Here is a 23,861-nt window from a genome sequence, read left to right on the forward strand (position 1 = left end):
CAATGTGCAACGCCCAGATTGATGTCGTGTATTCTCTTGAATCACTGCACACAATTTTCAGTGTGGTGTGGCGGTTACTGATGGTTACCAGCACATCATGGCCTGAAATGATGCGCATCTGCATTTTCTGTATAACATCATCGCTGATCATGACGCGCATATTCAGGACTGGTATCACGGGTTCTGTAGGATCACAAAACGCAACTTCCAGTTTATTTTAGTGAATTCCAATGATTAACAACGTGTTACGCCCAGACGGATTTCGCGGATACTCTTCTAGTCTAGTGTCGAGGATGCAGACACCCAGCACAACATCGCCTTAAATGGAACAATATGGTTTAGGACAAATAATGTATTATTTAGTGTTGTGTCGATGATCGATTATAATCCACAATTAATTGGAGAGGCCTATATCGGCGACAATCGACAGTGAAATTTGAACAATCGATTATAAAAACAAGTACCCGATACCGACTTATTTTCTTTTTCTGGATGAAATGTCAAGGTTTTACTATGTTAAGTTATATAGTCATGATTAATCTAGTCAAGTTAATGACTTTTGAAGAAAGTGTCAACAACTTAATCTCCCTTGACGACATGTACGTGAAGTTAGCGGCCTGGCGGCGCGAAAATAGCGGCCTAGCGGCTAAACGACGTGAAGTTAGCAGCCTAGCGGCCTAGCGGCCTAGCGGCCTAGCGGCGTGACGTTGCCGGCGTAGTGGCCTAACGACTTTTTCATTTCTCTATTTCAAAGTAATTCTTAATGCGTTTTCTTGTAAAACAATGATATATCAAAGTACTTTATTCATGCATCAACATAGCGGCCTTAAATTGTTTTCTATTCAGAGAAATTCTCTACACGTTCCCTTCTAAAACAATGACGAATTTAATGTTTTAATGCAAAAATTATCACTCTGAAGCGATTATCATTATTTTTTATTCAAACAATACGATCAAGCAGTCAGCTATTTCACTTCACGCCTATCTTCACGTTTATTTGACGCCGGTACTAAGACTTAATAAGATCATAGTATCATACTACCTTCAATCTCCTTAAAGGAGCTTAATTATGATTTACAAACAGTTGGGGCATTTGAGTCAGTATGGGATCAGACATATAACCACGGTTATATTTATGGGGATGTTAAACATTTAACCACATGCATGGCCTACATTGGTTTACCATGACATACAAGCATGGTATATATATATCATATAACCAACAAGTGCGCCATCTGAATTATACAGAAAAGGTATTTAGCATAAAGTCACGAAACCTTGATGATTTACAAAACATTATCAATTGTCAAACATAACTTAAGTTTGAAACCTTTTATAGTTTTAATCAATATCGTATTGTTTCTTTGTAGAATACGCAGGCATCATATATATCAGCAGAGTGTCATTTTTTTTCAAACGACAAAACGCAAATTAAATGTGATTAAAGCTGCACTCTCACAGATTGACAGTTTTGACATTTTCCTAGCTCTTGTTTCAGAATAAGCCGGTGTTGGTGCCAAAGCCTTCAATTCATTTAAACGAGAAAAGACGTAGTAGAACAGATCCAAATCGTTTGGGAAACTGTCGAATTTCTATTTTTCTTAAAGCGTTAGTAACGCCTATAGCCATAAAACATCTATTCTCGAAGGTAATTTTGAAAAACTGTCATCTGAACTTTTGCCACCAATTTGTATCGCTGGTTTCCAGACATTTACGCAAAAGTTGGCTCATTCCAAGACAAAAAATAAAAAAAGTAGTCAAAACGCTCCATCTGTGAGAGTTCAGCTTTAAGATGTACACAGTAACAATGTTAACGTTTTCACGTGTGATCTACGTTTTAGCTTGAAAATGCCCACAAAAACATTTTTACTAATTCATGCGAAAATGATAGAGGATATAGTATAACCAAGTGTTATAGGTACTTAAGGCCAATATAAATTAATTGTTAGATTTTCATCCATTTTTTTAAAATGACTATTTCGCCGTTGAATAAATGTTCTTTTTCTTTATTATTGTATAAGGAGCCATATACAAGATTTTCTAGACAAAACAAAAACACCATTGTAGCCATTCTCCTTTTTTACATGTTGATGTGTTTATGCACACCGGCTGGTATGAATAAACGCAATTTGCGGACAGTACTGGACCGATACGCAATACAGACCCCAGTTCAACATTATTATTTGAGCCAATACTATTTCAGGGGCTGCGGTCAAACAAGAGGGCGCGTGGGGATGAAAATCTAGCAATTAATTTGAAGTCACCTAATGAATGATTCAGTGAAAAACTCTTCATCGACATGATTCATATTTAAACTTGACTTAGAATTTAATAATGTAAACATAATAAATAAAATTTATGAAGCATGGCCAGGATGTTATAAAGATACAATTCGACTTATTTTCATAATCCCGTTAGTCCATATCTGTTAGTGTCTTGTTTGATTTCAATCCAATTCAGAACTAATAATTTGTTTTTGAAAGACTAAAAATGGCAAATTTTAAATCATCTAAACAATTGTACTGAAATGAAACTAATTAGCCTTGATGTTGCACTTTCTTCGATCATGAAAATAACAGCATAGAAATATGGCGATACAATGTTGAAGATAAACGATAGCCGACGGTCAGCGGCAAACAGAGCACTTCGTATTTATAAAGCGTTTTATGATAAACCTATTTCATATTTCTTAGTCGAAGTTCCGTCAATACACAATCAGTGATCTAAAAACCTTTCTGAAATATTATAGCCGTGATCCACTAAGGTCAAAATACTTACGCTTATGTTATGTTGTCATTTCTCGCAGCCTGAAAGAAGTGTATTCCCGGCTTCTTCGTCATGAACAAATAATCTGCCCGCCATCATTGTCTCCGTAAACCCTCACTCATCTCCCTACACGGATACAGGGATCTGAGCGGAAAAAAAATCAAAACTAACATCCATACACCATAAATATCATTTGGCATATGACAACACGTGTAACCGCCGTTCCCAGTAGACAAAGGTTACACACAAGTCAATGTTGGTTAAAATTTGGCACATATTGCTAGGGGCAAATTGGAAACCGTATCAGACACGATCTGCAGAAAAAACAAAACGTACAGTTACAAGTTTAATATCCAGTTCAAGCCCAGTTTTCAATATTGACAGGTCGATCAAAGTATTTAGAGTTTTAAATTTTGGTTCAATCTTAGTTGGTCATTGAATACGACACCACTGATGTACATTTATATCTAAATACGACCCCACTGATGTACATTTCTATCTGAATACAACCCATCTGATGTACATTTCTATCTGAATACGACCCCACTGATGTATATATCTATCTGAATACGACCCAACTGATGTACATTTCTATCTAAATACGACACCACTGATGTACATTTCTATCTGAATATGACCCCACTGATGTACATTTCTATCTAAATACGACCCCACTGATGTACATTTCTATCTGAATACGACCCCACTGATGTACATTTCTATCTAAATACGACCCCACTAATGTACATTTCTATCTAAATACGACCCCACTGATGTACATTTCTATCTAAATACGACACCACTGATGTATATTTCTATCTAAATACGACCCAACTGACGTACATGTCTATCTGAATACGACCTCACTGATGTACATTCATATCTGAATACGACCCCACTGATGTACACTTCTATCTGAATACGACTCACTCCACTGATGTACATTTCTATCTGAATACGACCCCACTGATGTACATTTCTATCTGAATACGACACCACTGATGTACATTTCTATCTAAATACGACCCCACTGATGTACATTTCTATCTAAATACGACACCACTGATGTATATTTCTATCTAAATACGACCCAACTGACGTACATGTCTATCTGAATACGACCTCACTGATGTACATTCATATCTGAATACGACCCCACTGATGTACACTTCTATCTGAATACGACTCACTCCACTGATGTACATTTCTATCTGAACACGACCCCACTGATGAACATTTCTATCTGAATACGACACCACAGATGTACATTTCTATTTCAATACGACCCCACTGATGTACATTTCTATCTGAATACGACCCCTCTGATGTACATTTCTATCTGAATACGACACCACTGATGTACATTTCTATCTGAATACGACACCACTGATGTACATTTCTATCTGAATACGACTCCACTGATGAACATGTCTATCTGAATACGACACCACTGATGTACATGTCTATCTGAATACGACCCCACTGATGTACATTTCTATCTGAATACGACATCACTGATGTACATTTCTATCTGAATACGACCCCTCTGATGTACATTTCTATCTGTAAACGATTCCACTGTTGTTCAGTTCTATCTGAATACGACCCCACTGATGTACATTTCTATCTGAATACGACCCCACTGTTGTACATTTCTATCTGAATACGACACCACTGATGTACAATTCTATCTGTAAACGATTCCACTGATGTACATTTCTATCTGAATACGACACCACTGATGTACATTTCTATCTGCATACGACACCACTGATGTACATTTATATCTGAATACGACCCCACTGATGTACATTTCTATCTGAATACGACTCCACTGATGTACATGTCTATCTGAATACGACACCACTGATGTACATGTCTATCTGAATACGACTCCACTGATGTACATGTCTATCTGAATACGACACCACTGATGTACATGTCTATCTGAATACGACACCACTGATGTACATTTCTATCCAAATACGACCCCACTGATGTATATTTCTATCTGAATACGACACCACTGATGTACATTTCTATCTGAATACGATTCCACTGATGTACATGTCTATCTGAATACGACACCACTTATGTATACGTCTATCTGAATACGACTCCACTGATGTACATTTCTATCTAAATACGACACCACTGATGTACATTTCTATCTGAATACGACCCCACTGATGTACATTTCTATCTGAATACGACACCACTGATGTACATTTCTATCTGAATACGACACCAATGATGTACATGTCTATCTGAATACGACTCCACTGATGTACATTTCTATCTAAATACGACACCACTGATGTACATTTCTATCTGAATACGACCCCACTGATGTACATTTCTATCTGAATACGACACCACTGATGTACATGTCTATCTGAATACGACACCACTGATGTACATGTCTATCTGAATACGACTCCACTGATGTACATTTCTATCTGAATACGACACCACTGATGTATATGTCTATCTGAATACGACACCACTGATGTACATTTCTATCTGAATACGACACCACTGATGTACATGTCTATCTGAATACGATTCCACTGATGTACATTTATATCTAAATACGACACCACTGATGTATATTTCTATCTAAATACGACACCACTGATGTACATGTCTATCTGAATACGACACCACTGATGTACATTTCTATCTGAATACGACACCACTGATGTACATGTCTATCTGAATACGACACCACTGATGTACATTTCTATCTGAATACGACACCACTGATGTACAATACTATCTGAATACGACACCACTGATATACATTTCTATCTGAATACGACACCACTGTTGTACATTTCTATCTGAATACGACCTCACTGATGTACATACCTATATGAATACGACCCCACTGATGTATATTTCTATCTGAATACGACCCTTCTGTTGTATATTTCTATCTGAATACGACCCCACTGATGTACATTTCTATCTGAATACGACACCACAGATGTACATTTCTATCTGAATACGACCCCACGGATATACAGTTCTATCTGAATACGACCCCACTGATGTACATTACTATCTGAATACGACACCACTGATATACATTTCTATCTGAATACGACACCACTGATGTACATTTCTATCTGAATACGACACCACTAATGTACATTTCTATCTGAATACGACACCACTGATGTACATTTCTATCTAAATACGACTTCACTGATGTAACCTCTATCTGAACACGACACCACTGATGTACATTTCTATCTGAATACGACACCACTGATGTACATTTCTATCTGAATACGACCCCACTGATATACATGTCTATCTAAGTACGACTCCACTGATGTACATTTCTATCTGAATACGACACCACTGATGTACATGTCTATCTGAATACGACACCACTGATGTACATGTCTATCTGAACACAACACCACTTTTGTACATTTCTATCTGAATACGACCCCACTGATATACATGTCTATCTAAGTACGACTCCACTGATGTACATTTCTATCTGAATACGACACCACTGATGTACATATCTATCTGAATACGACACCACTGATATACATGTCTATCTGAATACGACACCACTGATGTACATTTCTATCTGAATACGACACCACTGATGTACATGTCTATCTAAATACGACTCCACTGATGTACATGTCTATCTGAACACGACACCACTGATGTACATGTCTATATGAATACGACACCACTGATGTACATTTCTATCCAAATACGACCCCACTGATGTACATATCTATCTGAACACGACACCACTGATGTACATGTCTATCTGAACACGACACCACTGATGTACATTTCTATCTGAATACGACACCACTGATGTACATTTCTATCTAAATACGACACCACTGATGTACATTTCTATCTAAATACGACACCACTGATGTACATTTCTATCTGAATACGACACCACTAATGTACATTTCTATCTGAATACGACACCACTGATGTACATTACTATCTGAATACGACACCACTGATATACATTTCTATCTGAATACGACACCACTGTTGTACATTTCTATCTGAATACGACTTCACTGATGTACATATCTATCTGAATACGACCCCACTGATGTATATTTCTATCTGAATACGACCCTTCTGTTGTATATATCTATCTGAATACGACACCACTGATGTACATTTCTATCTGAATACGACACCACTGATGTACATTTCTATCTGAATACGACACCACTGATGTACATTTCTATCTGAATACGACACCACTGATTTACATTTCTATCTAAATACGACACCACTGATGTACATTTCTATCTGAATACGACCCCACTGATGTACATTACTATCTGAATACGACACCGCTGATATACATTTCTATCTAAATACGACACCACTGATGTACATTTCTATATGAATACGACACCACTGATGTACATTTCTATCTGAATACGACACCACTGATGTACATTTCTATCTAAATACGACTCCACTGATGTAATGTCTATCTGAACACGACACCACTGATGTACATTTCTATCTGAATACGACACCACTGATGTACATTTCTATCTGAATACGACCCCACTGATATATATGTCTATCTAAGTACGACTCCACTGATGTACATTTCTATCTGAATACGACACCACTGATGTACATATCTATCTGAATACGACACCACTGATATACATGTCTCTCTGAATACGACACCACTGATGTACATTTCTATCTGAATACGACACCACTGATGTACATGTCTATCTAAATACGACTCCACTTATGTACATGTCTATCTGAACACGACACCACTGATGTACATGTCTATCTGAATACGACACCACTGATGTACATTTCTATCTAAATACGACCCCACTGATGTACATGTCTATCTGAACACGACACCACTGATGTACATGTCTATCTGAACACGACACCACTGATGTACATTTCTATCTAAATACGACCCCACTGATATACATTTCTATCTGAATATGACACCACTGATGAACATTTTATCTGAATACGACACTACTGATGTACACTTCTACCTGAATACGACACCACTGATGTACATTTCTATCTAAATACGACCCCACTGATGTACATATCTATCTGAATACGACCCCACTGATGTATATTTCTATCTGAATACGACCCCACTTATGTACATTTCTATCTGAATACGACCCCACTGATGTATATTTCTATCTGAATACGACACCACTGTTGTATATTTCTATCTGAATAAGATCTCACTGATGTACATTTCTATCTGAATACGACCCCACTGATGTACATTTCTATCTGAATACGACCCCACTGATGTACATTTCTATCTGAATACGACCCCACTGATGTATATTTCTATCTGAATACGACACCACTGATGTATATTTCTATCTGAATAAGACCCCACTGATGTACATTTCTATCTGAATACGACCCCACTGATGTACATTTCTATCTGATTACGACCCCACTGATGTACATTTCTATCTGAATACGACACCACTGTTGTACATTTCTATCTGAATACGACACCACTGATGTACATTACTATCTGAATACGACACCACTGATGTACATTTCTATCTGAATACGACCCCACTGATGTACATTTCTATCTGAATACGACCCCACTGATGTACATTTCTATCTGAATACGACCCCACTGATGTACATTTCTATCTGAATACGACCCCACTGATGTACATTTCTATCTGAATATGACCCCACTGATGTACATTTCTATCTGAATACGACCCCACTGATGTACATTTCTATCTGAATACGACCCCACTGATGTACATTTCTATCTGAATACGACCCCACTGATGTACATTTCTATCTGAATACGACCACACTGATGTACATTTCTATCTGAATACGACCCCACTGATGTACATTTCTATCTGAATACGACACCACTGATGTACATTTCTATCGTTTCTTTTTTAGGAATGGTTTTCGCTCACATCAGTGTTCTTATAGAGACCCTGCATTTCATGATAGTTTATGTTATGGTATGGTGGACATTTGCTGTCACGAGATGTCAATGATAACTCGTTTGAAATGACAAGGCTGGGACGAACAGACAAGAGTTGTAAACTAATGCAGTATTAGCCAAAGTCTGACTAACTGATTCATCGTTTAAGCCTTGTTTATTTAGCATAGTGCTGCTTTTAAATAACTGACATTTTCTTTAAATGAATGCAAGAACGAGATCCCTGATATGGGACAATTATATACATGGCGATCTACGAAAATACAGTTGCTAACTAATGTTGCAACAAAAATTGGATTTACTGAATTTTCGCTTAATCTTAATATACCCTACCGCAATTGCTTAATGATCTAGATCTGATAAGCGCTTGCAGAGGCAGCCCCGTTCATGAAGGTCCCTCTAAGCCACCGAGGTCCCTGTCGCTACCAGCACATAGAGTTCAGAGAATATTCGGCTCAGATTTCTAGAAGGCGTCGAGCGCGTGTCCACCAAGGTTGAGCATCGAGGTATTCTACTTACAAGAACACCTGAACAAGCGCTACCAAATATAGACAACTGTACCATCGGTAGAGTGATCATGATTGTAATGTAATTAAATTCATAATGATGATTTAGCCATTGTTTTAGCATAATACCATTTATTTAACACGAAATGTCCACCTATACCTTATTTATCATTCATAATTTGAGAAAAAGAGAAATAAATTTCAACAGCAAAAACATGCTTTATAAATTGTTCACAATTGAAATCCACAAACTTAACAACCGTATTATGTTCTAAACATATTGTACCATAAAGGAAGCACAAGCTTGTATACAACTTACATAAAAAAATCAATAGTGAAACAGTACATATTTATATTATACAACTTAGCTTTTTTCTTTTTCGTCTTCGTCCGATAACATGCCAAACCGTCGGTACTAAATGTATTAGAAGCGAGTGTCACTGAAACAATGGTACAGACCGTTCAATCCCGAACGTATGGAGCACCTTTCAGATGTACCGTATTCAAAGCCCAATCACTTACACTATGTTATTACTAAATTGAAAGAAAAACATGATTTGTGATTCGCACATTGGTTAAAATCGTTCACCATTGAATGAATGTGGTGATAATTGCCAAACAGTGTGCTACATGCGTACACATTTATTTTTTGAATTTAACAATGTATCTGCGGCTATGCATATAATATGTTCGTATTTGTATAAACCCGTCAAGTATTGTAACGTATTTAATTTGATTAAAACCGATTAACCCATGAAAACAGCCCACAGCCATGGTTACAAACAGTCTCAAAATTGAGTTCATATCAAAGTGTCCAAACTGATAATTTCCCTTCTAGTTGAATATTGGTGAAAACATTTGCTGGGTTAGATAACTATTTGACATTGTACCATAAGTTTGATTTTGTAAAGCGAGAGGATTTTTAAATGAGATGATTCAATACACAATTTGAAATGGTTTCCTGTCAGAATGTTAATAAGTGATTGTTTGAAGATCTAATCTGTATATTAAATGGAGAAATTGTTAATAAACTTATAAGAAAAGAAATATGTACATTTCCCAAACGATATGTTAATTATTCTTTTATAACAAAGATGTTTAGTTTGTGGAATGCTGGTATTAATCCTGAAAGCCGGACCGCCGTATGTTGAAATGCATATCTACCAGTACAAGAAATATATTTCCATAATATGTGTATACGTGTGTGTGTGTTAAATGTATGTATGTGTGTTTGTGTTTGTGCATGTGTGTTTGCGTGTGCGTGCGTTTGCGTGGGTGTGTTTGTGTGTGTGTGCGTGTGAGCGTGCGTGCGTGCGTGCGTGCGCGTGCGCGTGCGCGTGCGTGTGCGTGTGTGTGTGTGTGTGTGCGAAAAAAAGGGTTTTATACACAACATAGAAATGTTTAAGCATATATATATGTTTTTGATGAATTATGATAAATGTTGAAAAATAAATGAGAAAAAAATATGGCTATTAAAATATTTAGATAAGGGGTTGAAAAGCCTTCAATATAAGTGTTGGACCAAGCAGGAGTTGAAGAGTCTTTGATAATTGAAATTAAAAAGTATCCTTTTTGATAAGGGTTTTAACGATCTTGGGGTTGAAAGTCTGACAGCCACGGTTGTCGTGTGTAATAACAGTTTCGTGTTTGTTTGTTTCTTGTTCCAATTGATTATTCTCTCAGCGGCGGATCCGTGGTCTAGTGGTAGTACACTTGATTGTCAATCCAGGGGTCGCAATTTCAATTCCCAACTGAACCACTAAAAAAAACTAATCGTCCGGGAGGGACGTTAAATGGGAGTCCCGTGTTACAGTGCCATACACTGGTGTACGTTGAATAACCAGGTAGCTCTAACCAGGGTTTATTATGTCTGTGCACTATGCTCCGAAAACCTAAAATGACTAACAATCTTATCGGAGGACTCGCCGAACGGGCAAGGCCCGAGTGCGAGTATAAACAAGCTTACACGCCATTTTACTATCTCATACATCGTCATTGACTCTTTTTTGAAAGAGACAGGTTGACTCGTATGGGTATATTTTTAACATAATATCCTAATTGAAACAACTGTATTCCATACATGGAAACAAATAATAAAGACAATGGAATACAGAACACATACAAAGATAAACATGCATAACATACTTTTTAATATTGATTTTCTAAGGTTAAAAGACAATATTTGGAAAAATAAAGGAAAGGTTTGTTTAATTCGAACAGTTATAGTATGCACGTTTTATTCACCACACTTCTAAATGTAATTGTGAGTACTATTCCACTTAATCATTTCTTTTGATCATTATTGTTGACGTTTTCAGTGACGACTTGTATCTGAAACTGAGGTAGACCATTCCGCCGTACCCGCTGTGATATCCGGACCTCGTGCCCGGCGTGACGTACTCGCCGTTCAGGTTGATATACGTACAGCCGTTATACCACCATCCTCCATGGACTTCATCCCCGCAGAAGCTTCCCTTGGCAGTGAAGTCCGAGCCATTGTTATGTCGTTCGAACCATCGCCATTCATCCCCTTCAACAGAAGTATATCTGAGACTAATAACCTTAACATGCTTACATTTTTACTTCAATTGTGTGTTTTATGACTTACCGTTTTTAATTTAACTTTTTTTAAAATAACAGGCTATTTAAGACTGATTAAAGAAAATACTAAGTATGCAACCTTCATATATATATATATATATATATAATCATATATTTAATTGTATCAAATATATATATAAGAAGGTTATATATGTAACAAAACCATGATATCGAACTGCCATTATTGTACCCGTATTATTAAAGCAGTGGAAATACATGACGACATTTGAATCAATATTGGACCATACCGGCTATTCCTGTGCCACGGCCACCGACATGGAGGGTGTATGTAGGAGCGTCACCGAGACGAAATTCCGGCCACTCCTCATACGCTGAACTTCCGTCTGCTGCCGATACCTCCATTCTTATTGTGGTGTTCCCTTTATCAGCTATTTCTTTGATGTAACTTAGGCCTGCAAAAGCGTGAACATCCATCAATGAGTTGGTTGACCGGAAACGTTCAATACTATGATAAATTTTTAAACATGGTATTAATTGAAATAGAGATTAATAGAAGATATTTTATAATTTTGAAGAGCGTTATTCAGGAATTACCAATTATTTAATCAAGATTCTGAGATAATTGGTGTAGTTCAATCAGTATAGTCCATCGAGGTATTTGTGAGGATTTGTGTCAACAGCGTTTCTTGGTTTGTTTGTGTATGGGGATGTCGTAAGTTTTTTCTAGCAAGGGTAGACAGTTGGCATCATGGTGGAAACCATGGTTACCAAGGCAACAGCCAAGATGATCGAAATTTTCTTACTCAATGATGAGTATTTCTGCATATATTAAAACTATCAAATGCAAACAAATAACAATTTAAATATATGTATAATAAACTTTAAACATGGAACAAACTATCCTCTAAGGCTATTAAAAATGTTTACAAGGTAAAAAGACAAAAACAAAAATCTGACAATTTCATAAATTCGTGTATATTTTATTTTTTATTTATTATGTTAGGTAACAAACAAGATGATTGGGAAATTTAATGTATTTATAGATTATTTAACATTGTACAGTACCATACTGAGATACAATTTGGATGAGTTTACAGCTGGGAAAATCATATCAGACGAGCCAGACGTATGGTGTCCCACCTATGAACGAGTCCTTTTATACCCCGTTTTGTTCAGAACAATGTTATATAACTTATTTATTATATACCTTCATTATTCTAAATATTTTAATGTTTTTGGAATTGTATATCAGATATAAGTTTCTGACAGCATTTTGTTTGGAAAAAACGACAATTGATTATGGTTATTACAGAGGATTTATGTCACTCTAACTTTATAGCGTCTGTCTGTCCCGATTTCCTTTCGCAACCTTTTCAAGCATTTTGGTCATTCTCGTTGGTTAACACAGGAAGTTTGAATCATTCTACACGAAAACATGTGGGATATTTGTACACACGTGCATCCCGATATGGAAATATATTTCACGGTCAGTTTTGATATTAGAGCCTTTTTATTTTTATTTTGTTAATTCATCTCTTTTGTCTTACATCCTTTTTATAATTATGAAACTTGTATCTGTTGTTAAAATATGATCTTTCACTTAATGTGAAAAATATGTTATTTTTTAGAAAAAAAGAAAGAATCAAATTGGTGTTAACGAAAGGTGAAATAAATTTCCAGACTTATAAATATTTTTTATTGAATTTTCAAATTGCATACGGTTTGTCTGAGATCAACTAATATACGCATTTTATTAAAAAGAATTAATCGTATGGCCTGTGTCGAAGGCGAAAAAAATAGAATAAATAAGGTTAACGATAAATAGATTCTGTTCAGTGTTTCTCAAAATTTCACTTCTTTCATTACAGTTTCGACGATTCCGTGAGCCGATTTGACCGAAAATTGGACCGCATCCGTCGTGAGATGCATGACCTAGACGCTGAAGTTCCAGAGCTCCAGGTCGCAAAACCATTCGTTACGGACCCCGATGGCAACCGGAAGTTGTCGCTCCGTTTCAACTGCGACAAATTCAAACAGGAAGAAATCACAGTTAAGACCACCGGAAACGTCCAGAACGTGCACGCGAAGCACGAGGAGGACCGCACAGACAAGGCAGTCACATGGAGTTCACACGAAACTACACGCTACCGAAAAACGTTGATCCAAAAGCCTAAAATCCACCCTCTATAAGGACGGGTTGCTGCAAATTGAGGCCCCGGCGCCACCCGCGGTTGAGGCCCCAATAGAGAACCTCATTCCGACCGAGATATTGTAATAAACTCATTATTCTATGTCGAAAGTGCCCCGGTGGACGATATCACTTCTTTCAAGTTTAGATCAATTATGGAATACGACGTATTAAAATCATGAATCATTACTTTGCATAATGTTAATCTTTTCAACATATATGATTTGTTGTCAACGTAGTAAAGACTACAAATTAATTGTATCTATGTCAACATAGTTGATTTTCGCTGTTTGTACATATTGTATGTACGTAGGTCATGATCAACGTGTACGTCATTCATTACGTTTATTTATTGTTATTCAGGTGATAAAGCATGTCAGTATTTGTTCGATTTGTTCATAAATAAACATTTGAACAATATAACATGCTTTTGTTTTTGACAGGATTTAAAGGGACTACCTTATGTTTTGGCACATTATTCTTTTCCCGGTCATGTGTTGAAAAGAAAGTCTACAATTGGACGTATAAACTTGGAATAAAATAAGTAATATTTATGCTTCTTAACATTTAGGCCATGGTCATTTCAAGGACAAAATACAAAAAAAAAGTTACTCTGAAGGTTGACATTTCCCGTATTAACTTTTAAACGTTAATTGCGTTCAGTTTGTTTACAAGTAATGGCAGAAAATTAACTCTCAGATATAATATATTACTTTATGAAAATTCACTTTTAAATGATTTAAACTTCAACTTGAACAAACCTCATTAATGTTTTATGTGATTTATTTATTTTCATCCTTTCTGCTATTTGAATGATAGTTTTCATGTGTTCTTGTATTTAACATAAAATGTTTATTTATTCATTAATGCTTTATGTGACTTGTTGTTTATAGTTTTTGATGACATTTGAATAATAGTATGTATAAATGTGTGAATTGTGTAAATTGAAAATATGATGTTTTATAGTTGACATTGTAATTATGTCATAATGTGTTATCTTCTTAAAAAAAGATTTCATTATTATTATTATTATTATTATTATTATTATTATTACTTTTATTATTATTATTACTTTTATTATTATTATTATTATTATTATTATTATTATTATTATTATTATTATTATTATTATTATATTATTTTTATTATTATTTTTATTTATTATCAAGGTAACTGCCATAATGTCTTAAGTCTCACCACTCTAAAATAAACAAACTACCTAAAAATAGGCTTAAGAAACGATTTGGTCAAAACAAACCACACACACACACATGCGTCAGAATTACTTTAGCTTTCTGAGCCCGTACCGATTACTGATATTGGTTCTGTAATTATGCTGTTCAACAATACAGTTATTGAAAGGGTCTTCATCAACACAACGTGTGTGTGTGTGTGTGTATGTGTGTGCGTGCGTGCGTGGCGTGCGTGCATGTGTGCGTGCGTCCGTGTGTGCGTGTGTATATGTGTCAAGATGTTAGAGTGGGGAACGGCCAAAAAATTTCAAAATGATAGTTTTATTTAGTTTTGAGGTACAAAGGTAAAACAAACTATGCTGATTGTTTTGTCTTGCGTTGAACACATTTAACGAAGAACTATTTCATCAGCGATAACTGTTTCATTTTAAAAGTATTTTGACAATATGAATAAGTATGTTTGTCAAAACTGAATGGAATGAACAAGGTCTTGTGGATTTATTGAATGAGTAGTCTGAAACATCTTGTCTTAACACATCTTTATTCATTTTGTATTTATATTGTCTAATGTTTTGAATTTAAATGAAAGCAAAATTCGAAAACAACAACATTCGTGTGTGATATTTGCTCAACTCCTTTACACTTTTAAAGATATTGCCAACGGTCTGCTTTAAACGTCGAAATCTTAAGTATTGCTTTTGAGCTGTTTTCTATTAAAATTCTAAACTTACCTAGCCAAAACTCCGTACTGACGTCTCCAAATCCATGGGTATACTCATGAAGGTTCCTATAAAAGTCCACTGTGCCATCATATCTGTGCTGTATAACCTAAAGAAGAGACAAAAGTCAACTGAGCAATCATTTCTGAGCTGAATAACCTAAACAAGAGACATAAGTCCACTGAGCGATCATATCTGTGCTGAATAATGTAAACAAGAGACATAAGTCCACTGAGCGATCATATCTGTGCTGAATAATGTAAACAAGAGACATAAGTCCACTGAGCCATCATATCTGTGCTGAATAACCCAAACAAGAGATATAAGTCCACTGAGCCATCATATCTGTGCTGAATAACCAAAACAAGAGACATGAGTCCACTGAGCCATCATATCTGTGCTGAATAACCTAAACAAGAGACATAAGTCCACTGAGCCATCATATCTGTGTTGAACCACCTAAACAAAAGACATAAGTCCACTGAGCCATCATATCTGTGTTGAATCACCTAAACAAGAGACATAAGTCCACTGAGCCATCATATCTGTGCTGAATAACCTAAACAAGAGACATAAGTCCACTGAGCCATCATATCTGTGTTGAATCACCTAAACAAGAGACATAAGTCCACTGAGCCATCATATCTGTGCTGAATAACCTAAACAAGAGACATAAGTCCACTGAGCCATCATATCTGTGCTGAATAACCCAAACAAGAGACATGAGTCCACTGAGCCATCATATCTGTGCTGAATAACCCAAACAAGAGACATAAGTCCACTGAGCCATCATATCTGTGTTGAATCACCTAAACAAGAGACATAAGTCCACTGAGCCATCATATCTGTGTTGAATCACCTAAACAAGAGACATAAGTCAACTGAACCATCATATCTGTGCTGAATAATGTAAACAAGAGAAATAAGTCCACTGAGCCATCATATCTGTGTTGAATCACCTAAACAAGAGACATAAGTCCACTGAGCCATCATATCTGTGTTGAATCACCTAAACAAGAGACATAAGTCCACTGAGCCATCATATATGTGTTGAATCACCTAAACAAGAGACATAAGTCCACTGAGCCATCATATCTGTGTTGAATCACCTAAACAAGAGACATAAGTCCACTGAGCCATCATATCTGTGTTGAATCACCTAAACATGAGACATAAGTCCACTGAGCCATCATATCTGTGTTGAATCACCTAAACAAGAGACATAAGTCCACTGAGCCATCATATCTGTGTTGAATCACCTAAACATGAGACATAAGTCCACTGAGCCATCATATCTGTGTTGAATCACCTAAACATGAGACATAAGTCCACTGAGCCATCATATCTGGGTTGAATCACCTAAACAAGAGACATAAGTCCACTGAGCCATCATATCTGTGTTGAATCACCTAAACAAGAGACATAAGTCCACTGAGCCATCATATCTGTGTTGAATCACCTAAACAAGAGACATAAGTCCACTGAGCCATCATATCTGTGTTGAATCACCTAAACAAGAGACATAAGTCCACTGAGCCATCATATCTGTGCTGAATGACCTAAACAAAAGACATAAGTCCACTGAGCCATCATGTCTGTGCTGAATGACCTAAACAAGAGAGGTTTGTGAATTTGTCATTTATTACCACTGAGCGCAAAACATGTGCTGGATTGTCGTGTTGCTGACACTTAGGGTGATATAAAGGACATGTTCAATATGTCAAGTTACTTTCAGATTCCTGTGCGGACACAGTTCAAATGACGTTGAGTCTTGATCTCGATACTGAAAACATAAAAAGGTTCATCTACCGGTCGATTACAACACAACTTTACAGTTTCACGGCTATTAGTCCAACAGTTCTTGTGATACTGTGCTTAGATATTTTACAATACATTTGGATGTTTTTTTGATCTGCTAACCTAAATGGCAAAAGGGGTCATCTACCTAATGCTGTTTCATGATCGTAGGAACAACATTTGTTCAAAACACTGTTGGTTTCGACTTTGACCCTTCACACATAATGACTCAGTAAGAATATCGATCAGCTACTGGTCAAGAACATATGTTGTATGGTACAATGTCACATCGTTTTTGAAATATTGTGTTAACCAAACCTGGTCTCACGACAGAGAGAAAGGCCAAAATTTGCAAATAAATACTCATATTTCAAGGGTGACAGAACTAGTATGTATCCATAACATTGTTTTCGTTCATAAATATTTTATTTTCATTCTGAAAACTATATTCCTACCACTGAATTCATCCATTTCAATAGATAGATATACCCTTAAACATTGATGAAATGATGTTAAGGTGTTTGGTCAAATAGAGTTATTGAGCGAGCAAGAACATTTCAGAACATTGTTAATGTTTAACGTTTTACACAACTAATTACCGAAAGATACATAACAAACATTATTGATACACGCAGTACAATAGGTATTGCTACACAATCAAGAGGGCCAAAATAACCCTATAACGCTCACTTGATTTGACATAAGTTTCTAAAGTTATTGATCGGACAATAAACTGACGCCGCACGGCAAAATGCTATAGTTTAAACTATTATACATTCCGCTTTAAACGGACGTATACAATATGGAAAATATATGTTTATTTAAAACGTTCCGGAGGGCCATAACTCTAACAAAACATTGTTACGGTGAATAAGTTCATAGAGTTTGAAGTTGATATCTTAAATGATTGAGTAAAAAAAAACGATGATCAAAAGTATGTTGTTGTTTTTTAAAAATGCATATTAAATTAAATATAACAAAAATATAAAAAAATGAAATAAAAATATATATATTGTATTTTTTTTTTAAAAGTTATATTTTGATAAAAGGTTCACCTAAGGATACTTCCTGTGAATATAATTTGAAATCGGAAAAATGGTTTCTAAAGTTTTCCATAAAGACATGTAGTGAAAAGTAGCCCCGCCGACCTGGCACTCCATTTTAACGAATCCACATGAGGTGAAGAAAGTGATATATGGTAACCTAAGGAATAATTCTATTTTATTAATTTTTAATTGGCCAGAAGATTTTGGGAGAGATTTTCAAAGGTTTCTCTTTATACAGTTAACCACAGTGGCTTGATGACAAAGGCTCATTAAAGTCACAATAAATAATTTCAACTAGCCAAAATTATATTGTATACATACTTGAACATGTAAATCAAAAACAAAATACATTGCCATAAACATAAAACGAGATTTGACAAAATTCAAGAATACCCTATACTGTAACATGAAACAAGTGAAGAATGTTCGCCCGGCGAAAAGGTAAACAAAGATCAATTCTCGTCGAAAATGATAACTTCTTTGTAAGCTGCAAACAAAATACTTGGCTCATAGATGCAGTGGCCCGTTATATACACGTTAAAACCAGTATTCCTGTCGAGAGAAACAGTATACGACGAAAATGCTTCAAAATGCGAATTATCACATGCGCTAGCCAGACATTGTTCTTTTAAAAATACCGTGGTACCCAGCTCCCCTTCATCGATTAGCGAAAGCTGCCGAAGGGCGGGAACCACCGGAACACTCAACGCTTTTCCGATGGTTCCCGTCCTTCGGCCGCTGTTGCTAATCGATTAAGGGGAGCTGGGTACAACGGCATTTTGACAGAACAATGTCAAGGAAAATTTCTGTGAAATGATGTTCAACCTGGGCTAGTAAACTCTGAGCAGTGTTTCAAAGTATTTCCTATCGATTGGCATCGGCATGGAATGACTTTTATGAAGAAATTAAGAAGATGTCCACCAACGGAACTTTCCTGTAAAGTTTGTTGCAAATTGTAATAGTGGGTAAGGAGAAGAAGTTGTTTGAAAGGAACAGTTGACGAACAATTTTCCTATCACAATAGCTAATGCTGAGCACAAAGGGCTCAGCTGAGCTAAAACACACACACGCTAGCAAGCACGCATGTAGGCACGCACACACACACACACACACACACACACACACACACACACACACACACACACACACACACACACACACACACACACACACGCACACACACAAGCACGCACACGCATATTTAACTATATTATATAATGCCGTTTCCATATATAATGAAGCTGCGTCAACGTGACAACTTCTTTGAATGATTGTATTTTTTTGTGAAAAAGTTTATTAACATGTTGTTTTTTTACCGTCCAACCGCCTGAAGCAGTCGTCATGTCACAAAACACCCGGATCTCTACGTGACTTCTCCATAGCGACACGTTATACACACCACTGGGTAGTCCTTGGTTCTGTTTGTGAAGGTCGTAGCAGTCCACCACTGGAAACAAAAACAACATGCGAATATGTTTGAATAGCAATATAATGACCATGATAACGATAACAAAACGTTTGACTTGTTATTCGAATTCAGTTTGACATTCATCGGCGCACCTCGGTCATTTTTCAACGAAGCATGTAGATACATATGGAGGATTTACCTTGTCTGAATACTTTTCATTTAACTACGCTGAAAGTAGAAAGCGTGGGAATTCAATTACACCTTTTTATGTGCTGCTTTCTTATTTTTAGGCAATTATGACGCCTATCTGACACTAAACAAAACTAAACAAAAAGTACCGACAGACACCAACTATATAGGCGTCGCCGCCATATTCATTTTACGAACTACTTTTACTAATGAACTGGGGCTCTTCGTATGATTGAAATTGCCGAATCATTCCGATTAGTCTGGCATAAGCTTTTAATGGCGTAATATTTCATGTAGTGTGCAGTTTAGATGTTGTGCAGGATACGAGTAAGAAGTGATCAGATGTAGTACAGGATACGAGTTAGATGAGATAAGATGTAGTACAGGAAACGAGTAAGATGAGATAAGATGTAGTACAGGATACGAGTAAGATGAGATAAGATGTAGTACAGGATACGAGTTAGATGAGATAAGATGTAGTACAGGATACGAGTAAGATGAGATAAGATGTAGTGCAGGATACGAGTAAGATGAGATAAGATGTAGTGCAGGATACGAGTTAGATGAGATAAGATGTAGTGCAGGATACTAGTAAGATGAGATAAGATGTAGTGCAGGATACTAGTAAGATGAGATAAGATGTAGTGCAGGATACGAGTTAGATGAGATAAGATGTAGTGCAGGATACTAGTAAGATGAGATAAGATGTAGTGCAGGATACGAGTAAGATGAGATAAGATGTAGTGCAGGATACGAGTAAGATGAGATAAGATGTAGTGCAGGATACGAGTTAGATGAGATAAGATGTAGTGCAGGATACGAGTAAGATGAGATAAGATGTAGTGCAGGATACGAGTTAGATGAGATAAGATGTAGTACAGGATACGAGTAAGATGAGATCAGATGTAGTACAGGATACGAGTTAGATGAGATAAGATGTAGTACAGGATACGACTTAGATGAGATCAGATGTAGTACAGGATACGAGAAATATGAGATAAGATGTAGTACAGGATACGAGTTAGATGAGATAAGATGTAGTGCAGGATACGAGTAAGATAAGGTACGATATAGTGCAGAATGCGATTTAGATTAGTTTAGATGTAGTACAGGATGCGACTTAGAGTTTAAATGGTAGCCGGTAGATGTGACACGGAAAGTGTATATTTTTCTATGATGTTATTTCGATGAATTACCCCAAACATATGAACTGTACACAATCACGCCCTAAATCAGTGACTTCATGTTTGGTCATATTTAATGCTGTAAGTAAAATATGCGTTGATATTTGTTAATGTATGATCATATTTCAATCAAGACAATTTTGAATGGTATTTCCTTTGGTGATAAACACAAGTCATTGACTTTCTGTGCGGAAATATTAGTCATAATTTGTTCTTTGTAGATCTGCATGCAATTTCACATTTTATAATTTTAAAATTATGATTAAACTTGTTGCTGTAGTATATTGTCTGTGAGAAATGAAACGTGAATGTTATGAATTATGTCAAGCAAATGATTGTAATAATGTCTGCTCCCAGATGTGTTCCTTCCAATTAAACAGACAATTTCTTTATAGAGTTAAACTAAAATGCAATCAGATTGAAAATAAAGCTGAAATAAATGGTTTGATTATGTCACGCCTGAAGTACTGTTATTCAATATAAAACAATAATAAAATCATAAAGACTTGTATCCCAAAAACAATATTGCTCCATAATAAAAAACTATTATTCAAACTGCCGTTTAGATTGTTACTCGGTTTGAAAACATGATATGGTATGAGGAGGTAAATGAATACACTACACTAAGAGAAACATGAGTGTTTTTAAATTTACTGTATTTTGGTAGTTACTGATAAGAGACTATGCATCTGTCACCATAACGTACTCACCAGGACACTCTTGAATGACACATTCCTCTGTATCAGTATCATTGCCAATGCAAACGCCATCAGTAAAAGGCGGAAGTACATCACATGACCTGTATCTACTTCTTTTGCCCTTGCCACATGACTGAGAACAGTCGGACCATGCAGACCAGTCACTCCAGGAAATGTGAACTAGATAGAAAAATAGAACAATATTTAACGGCAGCTGGACAACGCAGGTCGTTTGACTACTTTTGCAGCAATCGTAAGAAAGGAAAACCATGACGACCAGTCACTCCAGATATTGTGAACAAAATAGAGAATAGAACAATATATAATAGACAGTGCATCAACACAGGCTGTGACTACTAATAAATGTATCACATGACTGTGACTACTGCTGCATGTATCACATGACTGTGACTACTGTTGAATGTATCACATGACTGTGACTACTGCTTCATATATCACATGACTGTGACTACTGTTGCATGTATCACATGTCTGTGAATACTGTTGAATGTATCACATGGCTATGTCTATTGTTGAATGTATCACATGAATTTAAAAACTGTTGAATGTATCGCATGACCGTGACTCCTGTTGAATGTATCAAATGACTGTGAATACTGCTGCATGTATCACATGACTGTGACTACTGTTGAATGTATCACATGACTGTGACTACTACTGCATGCATCAAATGACTGTGACTCCTGTTGAATGTATCACATGACTGTGACTACTGCTACATGCATCACATGACAGTGCGTACTGCTACATGTATCACATGACTGTGACTACTGCGGCATGTATCACATGAATGTGACTACTGTTGAATGTATCACATGACTGTGACTACTACTGCATGTACCACATGACTGTGACTACTGCTGCAGGTATTACATAACTGTGAATACTGTTGAATGTATCACATGACTATGACTACCGTTGAATGTATCACATGATTGTGACTACTGTTGAATGTATCACATGAATGTGAATCCTGTTGAATGTATCACATGACTGTGACTACTGCTGCATGCATCACATGACTGTGACTACTGCTACATGTATCACATGACTGTGACTACTGCTGCATGTTTCACATGACTGTGAATACTGTTGAATGTATCACATGACTGTGACTACTGCTAAATCTTTCACATGGCAGTAACTACTGTTGAATGATTCAAATGACTGTGAATACTGCTACATGCATTACATGACATTGACTACTGCTACATGAATCACATGGCTATGAATACTGCTACATGTATCACATGACTGTGACTGCTGCTTCATGTATTACATGACTGTGACTACTGTTGAATGTATCACATGACTTTGACGACTGTTGAATGTATCCCATGACTGTGAATAATGTTGAATATATCACATGACTGTGAGTACTGCTACATGTATCACATGACTGTGACTTCTGCTGCATGTATCACATGCGTGTGACCTATTGTTGAATGTATCACATGATTGTTACTACTATTGAATGTATCACATGACTATGACTACTGTTGAATGTATCACATGACTGTGAATACTGGTGAATGTATCAAATAACTGTGACTTCTATTGAATGTATCACATGACTGTTA

At 36.3% G+C, this 23,861-nt stretch overlaps 1 protein-coding gene across 2 annotated transcripts in view; it reads right to left on the bottom strand.

The window, feature by feature from the left end:
* Positions 1-11,330: 11,330 nt before the first annotated feature.
* The window catches only part of LOC128206995 (angiopoietin-1-like), a 40,379-nt gene continuing 27,848 nt past the window's right edge, over positions 11,331-23,861 (bottom strand). The window contains exons 4-8 of one of the 2 annotated variants that reach the window (XM_052909771.1): positions 22,273-22,440; positions 20,098-20,228; positions 15,951-16,047; positions 12,126-12,290; positions 11,331-11,806 (exon numbers count right to left, since the gene is read on the bottom strand). In XM_052909771.1, coding sequence (XP_052765731.1) covers positions 11,556-11,806; positions 12,126-12,290; positions 15,951-16,047; positions 20,098-20,228; positions 22,273-22,440 — 812 coding nt within the window. In that variant the 3' untranslated portion in view covers positions 11,331-11,555. The remainder of the gene's footprint in view (positions 11,807-12,125; positions 12,291-15,950; positions 16,048-20,097; positions 20,229-22,272; positions 22,441-23,861) is intronic. The other variant, XM_052909772.1, reaches the window with a different exon arrangement.

The sequence above is a fragment of the Mya arenaria genome, chromosome 10 (genome assembly GCF_026914265.1).
Source record: "Mya arenaria isolate MELC-2E11 chromosome 10, ASM2691426v1".
Taxonomy (NCBI): Eukaryota; Metazoa; Mollusca; class Bivalvia; order Myida; family Myidae; genus Mya; species Mya arenaria.